We start from the raw sequence: 16,711 nt of genomic DNA, 5'->3' as shown, positions 1-16,711 counted from the left end.
GTTGGACTTCACCATGTTAAATGAGGGCAATTTACTGGGAATTGATTTGGTTCTGCATGGAGATGTATTCAGAGCAATCTGATCGATTTCAGCTCTAAAATGTTAATTCAGACAAGGACTTTAAACGGAAACAGTGAGGAGACTTGGTGGAGTTTATCAGTGAGTTTGGAGGAACGCATCCAAAAACAGCGACTTTCTGGTGACTTTGGAGCTTTAAGATATCCTGAACTTTATCTGCTTGCTGCTTATTGTGGCGATAAAACATCGTTTCACTGAAGAAATAAAGGAAGAAGAATTTTAATCCACCGTCTTTAGTTCAGCCATGTTGGAGGATTTCCTGCATAAATGAAAAAATTAGGGTGAATCCATCAGGCCTCTCCAAACTCTGAAATTATATTCTATTTAATATAATAAAGCGGACAGAAGAGGTCGTGACCTTTCATCCATCGCACCGGACTTAACGTGGAAAATGGATTTGCTATGTTAATAGCACTTAGCATTCATCAACGACTCATCAGCGGAAGTGTTGCGCAACACAAATAATCATCCTGCTGGAACGTGTTGTGCTAACGACTAAAGCTTAACGAAGCTTGGAGGAACTTTAGTAATGGAGAAACTGGAACGATTCGATGAACTGTTTGGTTCTCTGGAGATCCAAAACCTTACAGGCGGTTCTGGAACCATCCTGAGACTTTTCCTGCTCTGGTGTTGAGTGTCTTTGGACGGGCATGGCCTCTGTCAGCAGACAGGTGCTAGTCTGGTGATTTCTGGAAATTATGATGCAGTTAGTTTGGAAAACGTCCTCCTTTTCAGTCGATGACTGTTCAGTAACTGGAATTAAACATATTTTTGCTAAACGGCGTCCTGATGATGGATCTTCTGAGGTCGTTTCCATGAAAACCTGCAACATGTCGCCTGTTTGGCAGCGTTGATGAGGAGGAGGGCGTCTTCATCACATGGAGTTTAACTGATGATGGGACCAGACGCAGACGAGGACGTCGTCTCCAGGGACGTCTCAGCTTCATTACGGCGGCGTGTCGTCGTGGGACTCTAATGGTTCATTTAGGGCTGGTACAGGTACAGATCAGGTGTTGTCCATCCGCAGCAGGCAGCCGCATTCATCCTCTCACCTCTGGGGAGAAGTTTATTAATGTCCCACTGCCACTGATGAATGGACCAATGGGAGCGCCGGATCCCCCACTCGTCTGTCGTCATTTATCAGCGCCGCCGTCGGGACGGCTGGATGGGGAGACTCAGACTCCATGGACGTGTTTTTGTTTTAGTGGAAACAGGAAACAGGAAGTTCAGACATTCGTTCTGTTCCTCGTCTCTTTGGTGGAAGATGACTGACTCTCTACCTGAACTTTCTCTGGAGAAAAACATGAACTTCTGCATTTGAAAGAGAAAGAAACACCTCATTTTGGTGGGAAACCATTAAATATTTATAATTTCTTAGACAAACCTGAACTCTTTACGTTTCACTTCATAAAGGAAATATAGGAGATTCAGTGTTGTGGTTAATTTAATCTCTAAATCTCTAAGCATCATGTTGTACCGATAACTTCTCATGTTCAGTAAATTTAATCTGGAGAGATTCTTCCTAACAAACCTCCAGGTGTTTCCTGATGTTTCCTTTGTTGATGACAAAGTTGACCTGTTGCTGGAAAACCTGTGATGCATCAGAAAAGCTCTGAAAACTCTCAGTTACTTCCACTTTCAGCCACTAGGGTGAATTTCACAATATTTTGAGGTAATGTTGTGAAAACTATTATTTCCATCATTGTGACATCATGACTCCACAAATACGCAGCTCTAGAAAAACATTTCCATTTCCAATACACTTCTTTATCGACTGATATGAAACACTTACATCATGATAAGTTTCTCAACACATTGGGAAGTGGCCTAGTCAAAGGTTGGGCTTAGTGTCATCATGACAAGCTGAAACCTGCAATCCTCTGGGATGTATGACAGCATATCAGGACCATAGATAGAAAAACAGGCAAATCTTAGAATATTTTCTAGAAAAAAATGGAAATTTCTAAGTTTGAAAAGTCAAAAAAAAAATTTAAAACTTGGAAATTTTTTAATTTGAAAAGTCGCAAATTTTCTAGAAAAAACTTGGAATTTTTTTCTTTTTTGATTTTTTTATTTATTCACCAACTAGCGCTTACAAAAAAAAACATTATGGAGAAACAAATAAAAAACATTTAGATAAGAGAATGAATAACAACAAAATAAAATTAACGGGTAAATAAAAAAAACTTTCTCAAAAGTTTAACATTTTTGACTTTTGAAACTCAAAAATTTTAAATTGTTTTTAGAAAGTTGCTGAGATTTTTATTTTATTTTTTAGTAAATTTGCAACATTTCCACCTCGTTCTTTTCTGGGATGTTCCTGAGATTTATTTGGTGATCATTTCCTGCTTGCTGTTGTAGATCTGAGCTCAGAAGCCGGTAAACCCGTTATAATCTTCCGGTCGGAGTCTCTGGGAACGCCGGCGCTCCGGTTTGTTTTGGCAGCTGTCTGATCTCCAGAGTGCGGCTGGCTGGTTTCATCTGGAAGCTGCTCTTTGTGTCAGAGGAAACGATCTGGAGTTCATCAGCGCCCGACGTCTGCGGCCTTTTAAGGCGACAGCGCCGCCGGCGCGTTGTGTTTACAGAGAAGCGCAGAGAGGCGTCCATCAACTCACCGTCAACAGGAGAGAGGTAGTCGGCCAGCGGGGCCCCGGGCCCCGGCAGCAGCAGCTCGCTGTAGGGGCTGCGGTGGCTGGCCATCAGGTGGTAGTACTCCGCCGCCGTGCCGGCCCCCGGGGGAGGGGGAGGAGGAGGAGGAAGGCCAAACAGGCCACGCTCCTTCAGATGTTCATGAGCCACTGAGAAACAAGACGGGGAGGGGAACGTCACAGATGGTTCACTGAGCAACACGGAGAGGCAGAGAGCCTGGAAACGCCTGGAAAAACAGCCTGGAAACGCCTGGAAAAAACATTTAACTGCCTGGAAAAAGCTTTTAACAACCTGGACAAAACATTTAACAGTCTTTAGTAACCTGGAGCAGCCTGAAAAACCCTGGAACAGGATCTTTTAAAAATCCATTTTCATTTTATATTAAACATAAGTAAAAAAAGTACAGAAAACTTAAACAAAAGAGTATTTAACTTGTAAAATGTAAAAATGTAGGAGATATAAAAGCACTAATAGGCATTTTAGCGCTAGCGCAGAAGCTAACAGTCCTTAGCCAATCTGTTAGTGTTTTAGCACTAGCACAGAAGCTAACAGTCCTTAGCCAATCTGTTAGTGTTTTAGCACTAGCACAGAAGCTAACAGTCCTTAGCCAATCTGTTAGTGTTTTAGCACTAGCACAGAAGCTAACAGTCCTCAACCAATCAGTTCCCAGGAAACAAGCGGCGCTCCAAGTCGTTCACTTTCTGACTGATCATCACCAATAAGCTGAACTGGTAAACCTGCGTGAGCTGGTACTGGTCTGACTCACAGTCTGCTGGGCTGAGGCCTCTGGCGGCTGAGATCATGGACAGGGTGGGGCTGCCGTGCACCTGGCGCAGGTAGTGCTCCATGTGGGGCGAGACGTACGGGTGAGGCGGGCTGAACGGCGACTCGCCGGTCGCCATGGCGCCGGGCGACAGGCGGATCAGGGAGATGTCAGAGATGACGGGGCTGCCGGTCAGACCTGCAGGGCTGGAAACAGAAACAGTCAGGCTGACTCCAAGCTGCAGCGCCGGGCAGGTAGGATAAAATAAATAAGAAACTGAGAAAAATAAACCTTCAAATGGTTCAATGGTTTGAATATCAGCACCACTACAGATATTAATATCTGATCAGTTCATCTCTACACAGAACTGCAGAGCTCTGACTGCTCTGCTCTTTTCATTAAAATATAAAACAGTTTTTGTGTTTATAATTAGAAAAAGTGGTAAATATTTTTGTCGGCTGATCCAGACCCACCGGCCTGATTTCACGAACAAACCGTCTTTGACTTGAACAAATGTCTGCTGTCTTTCATCAGCAGCAGATTAAAAATGAACGTCCTGAATCATGCAGAACGGCCACCTGGCAGATGAGGTCCACAAACCAAACCATCACTGATGCGGTTGCCGTGTGACGGCCTGCGGCCTCTGAATCCGGTCTACCAGCTTCGTTTGGCTGCAGTTCGTCATGTTTACTCCATGATGGGATTCAATAAAAACCTCAAACTGACGGTTCGTCTCAGTTTGTAGAAGATGGACGACAGCAAACATTAATCTGGAATGTTTTGAGTCAAAAGGTGAAGAAATCTTCAGGAATTTTTCCACCTTTTGCGTCCCGAGTTCTTTGTCGATTTAAAACAAAAAAACAGCTAACCACTGCATAGATTTATTTTTTTTTTTAGCTCTTTCTGGATTCCCATGTCTTCTTGGTGAAAAGAACAGTTGGGGTCCATCACAGTTTATCTACATCACAGATTATTTACATTACAGTTTTAATACATTACAGTTTTAATACATTACATGTGACTCTGAACGGTTGAGGCTACTGCTAACTCACTGCTACTATGCTATTAGCTAGCTAATGAGCTTTTCCATCTATTATGTGTCAGTGAAAATTTATCTCCAGTATATAAGCTTGTATATTTCTGTGGAAATTAAGTCTTTAATTTGAGCCTGTGAACCTGGAGAAACCCGGATTGCTTTGTGTGAATCAACGGATGACGTGATGCCGGCTGTAGTTTGTAAAACACATTTTCCTCCTCATGATTGAGGTTTAACTGAGGTAAATGAGGCGCGGCGCTGCCGGGTCCCACCGGGTCCAAACGACCCGACAGCAGCCGCTAACGAGGGGTTTGGATTTCCTTCAGCAGAGACTGGTTCTGTAGCTGGTTCTGTTCGTGGTTCTGTACTCCACTCTACATGTTAAATAAAACCTTCCCTGGCTGTAGGAGCAGCCCGCCTCACTCTGAGTATTTCTGTGTTTGTTGACACCGGAGATGAATTGCGGGGCGACAGTGACTCCCGTCTCGTCCCGTCTCTGGTGCCGGTCGGGCAGAGCTCTGATTTAGATAAATCACGCGTCCAGGATGCAGCTGAATGAACTCCCAGCGCAGGTTTCCAGGTCTGAAGCAGATCTGTGACTGCAGACTGCAGAGAAATGACCCAGATACAAACAAACACAACGCTCAGGTTGCTTCCCACTTTCATCCTGATTCAATGAACCAGAACATTTTCACTGCTGAGGATTTCTGAAGCTTCGTCCATCAGGATTAAGACCTTAAAGCTGCAGTGTGTGACTAAAGGTTTTTACTAAAACTGATCAAAAACAACCAATCAGAGGCAGGAGGAGGGGCTTAGCGCTGTCAATCATCCTCATGTACATGCTGCTGGATGTTTGATGCCAAACTGGAATCATGTCTGTCCAGTTTTCACTTCACTATGTTGTTTTTTATTTTTAAGCATTTATGAGGCGAAACATGAAACCTCTGCTGCTTGTTACCCAGCAGGTTGTTGCTAGGCAACCGGAGAGTGAGCAAGTTAGTTGATCCCACCAACCTAGCTTAGCGGCTAAAGCCTTTTCTCAGCCTGTATCCCCCAGAATGCTATGCAGTTCTGGATCAGAGTTCAGTGAAACTATACGAAGTTCCCTGAAGTCTGAAACAGAAGTGATCGGCGCCATCTTTGTAGGCAAGCGCAGCACGGAGCATAGATGAACCCTGACCTCCAGAGTAACAAAAACAAAATATGTGGACACTCTGGACCAATGTGTGAGAGACAGATACATGACAAAATGGCTGATTGATTGATTGATCAGGCTGGCTCCCTCCAGGTTTCTCTGCTTCCTGTCACAGAAACAGAGCGGCGCCCCCTGGCTGCGCGTTATGACAGGCCTGACTACAGCAGCAGCCTCTCATTACAGTATATGCAAACAGTGACAAAGCGGACGGCGCCGGGGTGTCATGTTAGACAATCAGGGAGCGGACCTCTGACACGCCGCCGCCAGCCCATAATAAAGCGCCGCGCCCGGCGACAAATGACACCGCACTTAATTTGCTGCGCAATGTTGCTGTAATTAGGTGAATTTGGCAGCGGCAGGGGGAGCGACAGCCAGATCAAGGTCTTGATGAATTAGGGGTCCACTGTCAAGATCAAATCACATTAATCAAGGTGGCCAAGTCCGCAGACAGCCCCCCCGCCCTCCTCTTCCTCAGCCGGCTTGATGAATAGCCCTGCTGCCGCCAGGCGCGAAGTATGCATCACCATCAAATCTGTGAATTTAAATGTAAGAGCTCCACTCGCTGCCGTCTATTGACTTTTTTGTCTTGGCGCCAGTTTTTCTGCTGTGATAAAGTAAGAGCTGAAAGTGTGCCGCTAACGCTAGCTCGTAAAACCAGAGCCGAGGGAAGCTGCTGAGAGAAGCACTGGATGTGTTGCCTGCAACATGCAGCCTGAGCTGTGACCTCTGACCTCTGGGAGTTTAATTATGGCGTTAGCCTGCGGCTGCCTGGGCCTGCGCCGCGCAGATTAGCTCCAAACGAGCGATTAATGAACATAAAGAGGCGGCGGCGCGTTGAGTCTGTCCATCGCTGCAGGTATGAGAGTTTAGTTCACGGCTCTGACCTCTGACCTCTGAACCAGCTGCACAGCAGAAACACAACATCCTAACAAACTAACTTGCAGGAAACTTTTCAACAATACAGCAGCTCATTTAGAGTCAATCATTCCTTAATATTGGTGATAAATTACTAGTTGCATTTGTAGATTATTACTAAATATCTTGTTAGTGAAATAATCTGCAGTTGAACTAGTAATTTATCATCAATAATCATGAATTATTATCAATAATAATGAGTCTAAACAAGCTGCTATTTCTCACTGAAACGTTTATAAATTAGTTTAGTCTTTTTTAAGTGTGTTATATTTTTTCTACTTGAGCAAAAATCTTTGGTCCATTTGTGTTTTTTTTTTTTTGCAGTGTTGTTTACTAAAGTATCTTTTAACTGATTTAAATCAATCAGGAACAGAATAAATCCGTTTGGGTGTAAATACTTTTCCAGGCATCCGTTCAGAAGAGGAGCAGCGACTCGTTTGCTGTCAGGAAAACTTCCTCCGGCTCCTCGATCACCAAACCAGAAGCGATTTCTTAAACTGTGTGTCAGATTCGGATCCCTGCAGCTAAACTCCTCAAAGCGCCGCGGCGTTTGAACGGCTCTGGTATCACAAACCGGAGGAATCCAGAACCGGCATTTCTTATTCACTTTGGAAGTCAGCGTGTGTCGTCGGCGTTTGATAGTGGAGTTGGCAAACGCTCAGCTCCAATCAGCGTCCGGAGTTGAGAGAGCAAAAACAAGCCTGGTGCTGCAGAGAGCAGAGCAGAGGCGGTTTACCTGTGCATGGCGTGCAGCGCGTGCGGCTCGTAGTGGTACCGGCCCTCATGGTGGCGGATGTCGATGGGGATCGGCGTGTGGAAGGTGGGGAAGAGATGCTGCGGCGCTGCAAGGACAAACAGAGAAGCAGAGCCGAGAACTGAGAGACTTGAAACAAGAAATTTCAAAGCAAAAGGCCTACAATAAAGCAACATGAATTTCAGAGCAAGCTGAGCACTTTCGTGTAAAATATTGGCACTATCACACAAGAGAAGTGGGATAAATAAATAATCAAAGTCGTGCTAAGAAATCCTACATCTTGGACATAAAAGATCTCCAACCAGGCTTTTGACAAAGACCTGCAGCTAGCAGAGCTTTGAACTAGACAGGATGATGGAGCGTGTGAAGCCAGACCCAAACCGGCCCTGACAGCTCTGGGAAAAGCTTTCTTCTGCTGCTCTATCCAAACAGACTGAAAACACACAGAAACTCCTCACTGACTGCATGTTTACACACCGAGCGGCGCTTTGGCGCGACAAACACTCTGCTGCTCCAGCAGACGTCTTCATTTCCCTCTGCAGTCCTGAACGGTCAGCACCAAGCCAGAGGTTTGGCTCAGGATTTCATCTGGACTCTACAACACCCCAAAGCCAAACCCAAACACCAGGTCTGGTTGCTATGCAACGCCTCAAAACCGGACCGAGACTTCCTGTCCGTACGACGAGGACAGGACTGGAATCAGGAGGGATAAAGTCAACCAGACAGCAGCAGCGTCTCCAGTGAAACATGAGGACAAATGTAAAAATATGTAAAAACACAACCCCACTAAAAATAACATTATTCACTCAATAAATCATTAAAATCACTGATGTAAACAAATCAGTCCACCTGCTCAGACCTTCACCTACCAGCCACCATGCTGCCACTACCTGATCCCAGGCTTCAGATCCAAAAGGCGCTAAAACCAAACTGTGTGATCTGAGGTTTTAGTTTGTGATCCCAGGATTTAGTTTGTGATCCCAGGTTTTAGTTTGTGATCCCAGGTTTTAGTTTGTGATCCCAGGTTTTAGTTTGTGATCTCAGGTTTTAGTTTGTGATCCCAGGTTTTAGTTTGTGATCTGAGGTTTTAGTTTGTGATCCCAGGTTTTAGTTTGTGATCCCAGGTTTTAGTTTGTGATCCCAGGTTTTAGTTTGTGATCCCAGGTTTTAGTTTCAGTTGTATCAAAGGGGCATGAAGCTCTGGGTGTCATTAAAGATGCATTCCTGTTTCTAACCCAGCTGGTTTTACGAGCGTTATGTGAATCTTCCTGCCTCCATTTATCGTTTTTATTTTTCCTCTCAGGGATTCCTCTGGGATCTGGGAAGTTTTTCCTGAACATCAGAACTAATTAGCCTCTCTGTAACACGAAGCCACAGACTTTGTTTTCCCGTCACATAAACGCAGCGTTCGGGGCTCTAATGGACTTTATGGAGTCGTGTTTCTCGTTAACATTTTTCTCAGGTTTTTAATCTGGAAGCGGTCCAGGGTGTGGCGTCCCGGTCCAGTTAATCAGAACCTGCTGCGTCTCATCTCGGGGGAGAACCAGCTGATTCCTGGACTGGATTAAAATTCCTCCAGTGTCTCACACATTCCCTCCTGCGGGAATCTGTCAGGGTGACCTGAGGGGTCAGGGCCACGGATCATTATTCGGCGAGGGGCCCGGGCTCCCGGGGGCCCCCCGGGTCACTGCGGGGCCCCGGACTGGAGTGAGTCAGCATTCCAGGTCCTGACAGGCTGACGGACAGCAGGAATCCCTCGCTGTGCTTCCATTCGGCCTGCGGGACCGACTGGACGTCGTCATGACGACCCAGTGGCGTTTCACGTCTGAGCCACGCGCCGCATGATGGAGGACAGGAGTCATGGCGGCGTCGCTAACGGCATTTACACAAACCACAGAAACACAAACTGAAATTATGGAAAATAATTCACTGAATGGAAAAAGGACAATTTAAAAAAAAATCACAGTTTTGGGTAAAACGTTTTTCTGCTGAGATTCTCAGCCATATAAACACGTTGCATGTTATTGTTTACATCAGGAAATTTCACACATTCGCTCAACGCTGGAGGCTAAAACACGATTCCTTTCCTTCCCCTCCGTAGCGGCTCTGCTGCGCTAAAACAATCTGTTAACTGATTAAAACCTGGAGACGAAGCTGGTCAGTGCAGAGCGCCACAGCAAAGGGAAAATAACACAAAAACCGTTAGAATAACTCAAAACCGCTCATGTTCTTCTGTTTTCTCGCTCTGTGTCAGCTACACTACACACAGACTCGTCGCCATAGCAACTGACAACAATGCCAAGACTTAACACCAAAAAACACTCAGACATTTTCCACACAGAGCAGAGCTGAAACATTTTGTTAGAGTTTTATGTTTTCAGGCTTGACGTTTGTTTTGCGATTATTAATAAGTGATCACTGTAGTAGATTAGCTGCGTTGCTATTAGCTAGGCTAGGCTAGGCTAACACAGCCTTGAGGAATCTAGATGGAAAATATTGGACCTTCTTCATTTTCCTTGTTTGGTTTTGTAGTTTTTTCATATTTCTTCTACTAAACTCCCATCAGAGAACCAGTTCTGGTTCAGTTGGATCCAAATGAACTGGTTCTTCTCCAGATTAAATATTTAATTCTCCTGGATGAGAAAACAGAGCAGCAGCTGTCAGCTCTGCTGCGTCTCAGCCTCAGCCTTTAAAACACACAGCCTGCTCCTGCAGAGGTCAAAGGTCAGGCTTTACTTCAGGCCCAGGAGTTCAAGGTGCGTTTCTGATGAGTGATCAATGTTCTGACCTGGTCTGATTGGGTCAGAGTTCAGGGAAGCTCTGCTGGACGAATCCTGTGACATCTTTGGACCATAGTCATGTTAGCAGTAGCTTGTTAGCTTGGATAATAAACCTCATTGGTTGGAAACTGAGGATCACCAAACAGCAACATCCAACCAGTCCATAAAAAACAAACCAGGGTTCAGTCCATCTCTGCCCGTTTGGAGGGAGTGGAATCACATCGAGTTCTCATAAAATCCTGCAGAGATCTTCAAGAAACCAGAAAGAAACCAAATGTTTGCACCAACTTGTCCAGTTTGGCTGAAGGATGAAAACGTTCCAAGGATTCTGATTCCAGGTTGATTCCCAGAGAGATTCAGAGGTTTGGTTCTTCCAGAACGTCCTCCATGTCCTCCATGTCCTCCATGTCCTCAGTAATCACCCAGCCGGCCTCGCCGCGCTTGCAGCAGCAGCTAAAGGCCCATTGAAAGCAAAGGGCATCTCGACTTAATGCTCCATTCATGGCAGTCGGAGCGAAGAGGGTTGAGGGTCAAAGAGGAGCTCATTGTGCTAAATACGCTCTGAGAACAAGAGAGGGAAATAAACACCAGAAGATTCCTTTAAATCATCCAAACGGTGTTTATTTTTTAATTAAAAGGCTGGAAGCTGCAGAACAAACCAACAGTTTGATTCAGAAATTAAAGTTCAGCTGCTGAAACTGGATCAGGATCTGGATGTTTTCACTGCAAAAACACAAAATCTAACCAAATATTTCTGATGTGGTTTCTACTGACAACATCTGAATACACTTAAAATAAAACAAAACTCATTTAGAAGCAACATTTCAGCAAGATATAGGAGCTTGTTTTAAGTTCATAAGTTCTTAGTATTGATGAAAATATACCTGAATGTAGCAGATGAGTTTAACCATTTTAAAGTGACCATTGATAAACACTAAAACAAGCTCACAGTTTGATTTGTTATCAGTGGCAGGAAGACATTAACCCCAACACTCGGGCCAAAAATTTTATTTAAAAAAAAAAAATAAAGCACTGAAAGTTTTATTGAGAATTTTGCTCATGTGAATTATTGTAGTTACAAATCTTCGCTCATCTATTTTAGGCTTGACTGAAGAAAACTCAGCAATAAAAATATGATTTAGGTCACTATTTATTTATTTATTTGGAAAAAGTTTTAATTTGGACCACCTGCGCTGGTGAGACAAATTTGTATCATTCAGGAGCCACAAATGGCCCCTGAGCTGCACTTTGGACTAGGGCTACATTATGATTTGTGTAGCAACTATAAAAATATTGTAGGATGTGTAACAGGATTCAGTTTGTATTATTGAGTATAAATATGTGCCATCATGCTATCTTGGTGCTCTTGGGGGCCCCCTGGTGGTGGAGGAAACGTTTCTCCAGATTTTTCTCATTCTGCTCTTAAAGTGAAAGAAACAGATGGAAAGTAAAAGTTTTCTATACTGAGTTGGAGCTCAGAGCTTCAGACTGAAACAAACGAGCTGCAGAGGAGCAGCCGGCTCCGTCCCAGCTGGCCCAGTCCGGTCCGATCCGGTTCGGCTTCCTGAAGTCTTATTCCATCACCCAGACAGCTGCATTGTTCTGCCATCGGGCGAGGAACAAAAGGCGAGCGCTCCGGAGAGTTGGCTCACCTGAGTGCGGCGTGGCCCCGCCCCCCAGCGCTCTGATGGTCGCCTCTCTGCAGCAGCAGGAAGTTCAGCCTGTGATCCTGTACTGGTGGGACTGGTTCCAGTTTACAAGACTGGAGTTCATCCTGTTAGGCCAGGACATTGATCTGGGTCCACACCTGTCAGCCATTTTCTCCCATCATTCCTTGGGGCAGCGCTGACCATCAAGTTCACCGCCGACTGTAACGGCGTGTTCTCACCGCTGATCCATTCTGTCTGACTCGCAGCGTGAGGCCGGAGATGTTGGCTGGAGATCCTGGCTGTGGCCCCAAACTCCCAAAGCGGCTCCCAGCCAGAAACTCAGCGGGGCTCCGGGGCCTCCAGCAGGGCTCCGGGGCCTCCAGCAGGGCTCTGGGGCCTCCAGCAGGGCTCCGGGGCCTCCAGCAGGGCTCCGGGGCCTCCAGCGGGGCCTCTGACAGGTGGATCTGATTCCACTGTGCTCCATGAACACGTTCGTCATGTTTTTAACAAAATCATTCCAGACTCTTCAGTTTGATCAGTTCTCAGCTGTTTCAGGGTCTCTGTCACTTTAAATCCAGATAATCTGTCGCTGTCCCCGCCCACAACTCAGCATTTGCACAGAATGTCTGCAAACAGATTATACAACTGGACGTCTTTGAAAAGCAATAGTAGAGCCTGCTGCACAACCAACTAGAATGTGACAAGTTGTTTCTGGATGGAAAGTCAACAACAAACACATTTGTTTTCCAGCAGCCATTGTACAGCACATACAGCTGGAGTTCTGCTTGAGTTGCTCGGTAATAGGGAGAGTTCCACTGAGGTTGCTAGGTAATGGGGAGAGTTCCGCTGAGGTTGCTAGGTAACGGGGAAAGTTCCGCTGAGGTTGCTAGGTAACGGGGAGAGTTAATTAATTACCGTTTATTTTAGTATTAGTTAGCTTTAGTTAACTGTGTTTCTGTCTGAGACCCAAATGGAGGAACAGAAACATGTAAGAAGTGAATTTTATAACAGATCTCCTTTAATTCGTCTCCTCTTCCATCACTGCATGTGGTTGGATCAGGTTTTGTCCTGATCAGGTGTTAGCGTAGCGTAGCTCCTTAGCAGGTTCCCAGACTGATGGTGTCGGGTAATCCAGCTGATGTATGGTCCGTCTGCTAATCGCTCTGCTTAACACCAGGTTTGTCCAGATTAGGTGATTTCCTTAAAGCTGAAGTTTATTATCCTCCTGTGATGAAGGAGAGAGGAGCTGAGCGATAATTAACATGCGGTGAATTAAAGAGCCGCTCCTGCGGCTGCCACAGCGATCCCGGCTAACATCCATATCACCCGCCGGCGCCCCCACCAGGAGGGCGTCTGGGACGGCGGGCAGGAAGCAGAGACCCAGTTTCCTCCCAGAACGGAGCCGAGAATAGATCAGGAGACGATTGTTACTGCGTCTTAACGAGGAGGACGGGACCTCCACACTGCTGGACACACACACACACACACACCCACACACACACAGCGCAGGAAAACACACCAACAGGTTTAGATTAGCTTCAATCTAAACAGCAGGATTTATTATTTTAATTCAAATGAGAATCTAACAACAATCTGCCATTTTCTCCAACAACAGAAAGAAAAAATGTAGCTGATTCCTGGAAATATTAAAAGATTTTAACGACATGCAAACTAAACGACGTTTAAAATAAACCAAAAATCAATAAAAAACTAATTCTGTTTAATCCACATATGTTTATTTATTTGTTAAGGGTGGGTATTTATCGCATCGTTTAAACCTCCAGAGACGGAGCAACAATCAGTCTGAGGAGGAGAGGAGGAGGAGTTCTGCCTCTTCCTCTGCAGCAGGTGCAGCGTTGCAGATGCTTCAGCAGACCGGGTCAGACCGCCACTGAGGGAAACCCCAGTGAGGAAACCAGAGGGCCGTGGGCGGGGGCGGACCGCCGCCTGCCGGGGAGTCGGCCCTCGCCGTGGCTCAGGTTTCAGTCGGAGCCGCCGTCACGCCCACATCCTGACAGCTTCCATGTTTTATCCTGACGGGAGTCAGAGCCGCTTCCTGAGCTCTGAACTGAACGCATCACCATTAGATCTGTTACAATAATCAATTCATCGATTCATCGATTCAGGAAATAATTTATTGTTATTGGGACAATTTATGATCCAGCAAAATGTATCATCATCATCGGCTTAATCACAAAATAAGTGCTTCATAATCGATTAGTTTTTATTTTAATTTTCTTATTTTAAATCTGATCTAGTTTTGAGTATTTTATGACTATATTGTTTGCGCTGACATGACAGTAAATGTGATTCTTGTTCTGTCAGGCTGAGTGGAATAAAACGAATGCTGCCCCCTGCAGGTGGGAGTAGCTTCACATAGACTTTATGTTTTTATGTAAATTTATAATAAACCCACAATTAGTGTGAAAAAATATGGGGATTTCAGGATTTAGCATAAATTTCCATGATCCTGGAAAATCCTGTAGCGTTTCTCTTCAGATCTGGACCTCTAAGTCTAACTCAGGTTGTGTAACGAGGCTGTGCTGGCTGCAGCGCCGCTCTGATGGGGAAACTCTCACTTCAGCGTTTATGAGGAGAATATTCGTCGGACGGCGTCCGGCTGCAGAGTTTAGCAGCTGCTGCTGCAGTTTATGAAACATCTCAGACCGGAGCTTTTAAAACTCAGAATGTGACAACCTGGAGGTTTGTTGGGTTTATTACGGCAGACAAACTGCAGACTGTGTTTATCGTCACGCCTCAGCTTTGATTTCCACTGTAGCCCAGCTAATTAGCTGTTATTGCTAATCTCCAGCTGCTTTCTGCAATACTTACAAGGCAATTAGCGTGCCTCTTCTAATTTCACTGTAACTTTGTAGGGAGGCTCTCAGGCAGCAGCTGTGCAGAGCATCACCAGGCTGCAGCTTCAGCCAACAGAAGGGACCGACGGGCCCTGAAGGCATCACCAGAGCCTGGAATCTGAACCAAAATTCGTTATGAAGAGGAATCAGCCGTCCGCCAACCTTTACCCCACACAGCGGGACGTAGATACCAAAACTATGGCTGGTTCCCTTCATGGTGCTCAGCTAGTGAAGAAAAACCTTTGAGTACATTTAGATCTATAAATGTAGAAAATATGACGAACGTTTTAAACACATAAATCCATGATTTATGTGTTCTCACTCGTCCAACCAGACTGATCTGCTGGCATCAGCACCATCCTTCCTGGAGACTAGCTTAGCTTATAATTGTAGCGTAAAGACAGGGAATAAATGACTCTTCACATTTAGATTCTTCTCTTTTACCTCTGGATTGTTTGGAATTGTTTTGGTGCCAACATTCAGACTAGCAGGCACCTAGCAGAGGTTACGTCATTATCTCAGGAAGCTACGTTCATCCTGAGTCCAGCTGATTAATGACAGGCACCGCTAACCGAGAGAACCAGCTAGCGTTAGCTTTGAAGAGGCCAGAACCCAACGCTGGTCACACATTGGATTACCTTCTTCCTCTGCTGGTTAGCATTAGCATTGAAGAGGCTAGATGCTAGTTAGCATTGGATATGCTAGCATTAGAATTACACATGCTATAGTTAGCATTGTTTAGGCTAGCAACTAGCATACCTAAGTTGGTCACCCTCTTTACTAGACGTTTTCTTCTTTAAAGAAAACTTTACCAAGTAAAAGATTGATTAGTTTTCACCAACTTTAGCACATTTAGCACATTTAGCACATTTAGCTCTACTTTAAAACCTACAACTCAGATTCTACAAGCATGGACTAGATTAATTTACACTACAAACAGAATATTTAATCCCAGTTTGAAGTTTTTAAAGTTGAGCAGATTGTCAGACCTTTCAGATGCAGACGGATAGAAACACCACGGCGTTTTATCGTTACCAGTAACTAACTGGTAATGATAAAGTTACTCGTTATGCTAGCAGTGGGTGATATGGGTTTAAATTAAATCACAGTATTTTATAGTAAATAATTATTACTGACTGAATATTGTTCTAGAAAATCATTCCCATTTGAAACAGGATTCTTCTTCACATACTTAACAAGAAGTGATTTATGTCACTAAGCTGCAAACAGTAACTGCATTTAATTGTATTTTTAATTTACTGATATTTACTGATTCTCTCTGGAAGAAACAGTGGAGAAAATATCCAAAAATAAAATTTCCATCAGACATTTTTCACCCTAAGTTGTTCTGCTGTTCAGCTTGTCTTTCCCATTTTGTATAAAGCTGTGCTTTGGTTATTGTTGAAGTGACAGTACAGTGATGTCATCGGTATGCGGTGAGTTTAGTTGTGAGCGGCGCAGCGTTTCCTGTCAGCCGCAGCGTTTACCCAGCAGCCCCTCTGTTTGCTCAGCGGGTCACAAGTTAAACCAACACACACTCCGACACCCGCCTCTGTTTTCCCTCACACTCCGCCGTTTAACCTCCTGTTGGACGCCCGTCGCCCCTAGCAACGCCCCGGCACTCCGGTTCACCTGTGACTGCGGGCGCTTTAATCTGGACCCGGGTTCAGTCCAGTCAGACCCACAGCTGCCTGCAGGCTGCAGGAAAAACACTGCAGAAGAAGAGGAGGAGGAGGAGGAGGAGGAAGAAAAGGAGGAGGTGGAAGAGGAGGATGAGGAGGAGGAGTTCTGGCCTAATCATGAGAATCGTGCTTTTATCGCTCCCCACGCCGGGCTGTAAATCTCCAGGAATGTTGTTTTTGGATGGAGCTCAGGCTTTAAAGTCATTAAGAGACCCTGAAGTTGAGCCAATGGAGCGCCGCTCTGCTGCTGCAACCAGCAACAACAACCAACAACCAGCAACCGGCAACAACAACCAGCAACCAGCAACAACAACCAGCAACAACAACCAACAACAGCAACCAGCAACAACAA

At 45.1% G+C, this 16,711-nt stretch overlaps 1 protein-coding gene across 1 annotated transcript in view; it reads right to left on the bottom strand.

The window, feature by feature from the left end:
• LOC106950373 (zinc finger protein GLI2-like) overlaps positions 1-16,711 on the bottom strand; it is a 50,635-nt gene that overhangs the window by 14,084 nt on the left and 19,840 nt on the right. Inside the window, exons 3-5 of the mRNA XM_015037175.1 lie at positions 7,373-7,478; positions 3,494-3,696; positions 2,694-2,876 (exon numbers count right to left, since the gene is read on the bottom strand). Coding sequence (XP_014892661.1) covers positions 2,694-2,876; positions 3,494-3,696; positions 7,373-7,478 — 492 coding nt within the window. The remainder of the gene's footprint in view (positions 1-2,693; positions 2,877-3,493; positions 3,697-7,372; positions 7,479-16,711) is intronic.

Source organism: Poecilia latipinna, unplaced genomic scaffold, assembly GCF_001443285.1.
Source record: "Poecilia latipinna isolate Pla-1442-1.1 unplaced genomic scaffold, P_latipinna-1.0 Scaffold397, whole genome shotgun sequence".
Taxonomy (NCBI): domain Eukaryota; kingdom Metazoa; phylum Chordata; class Actinopteri; order Cyprinodontiformes; family Poeciliidae; genus Poecilia; species Poecilia latipinna.
This window is presented reverse-complemented; position numbering and strand designations above follow the sequence as displayed.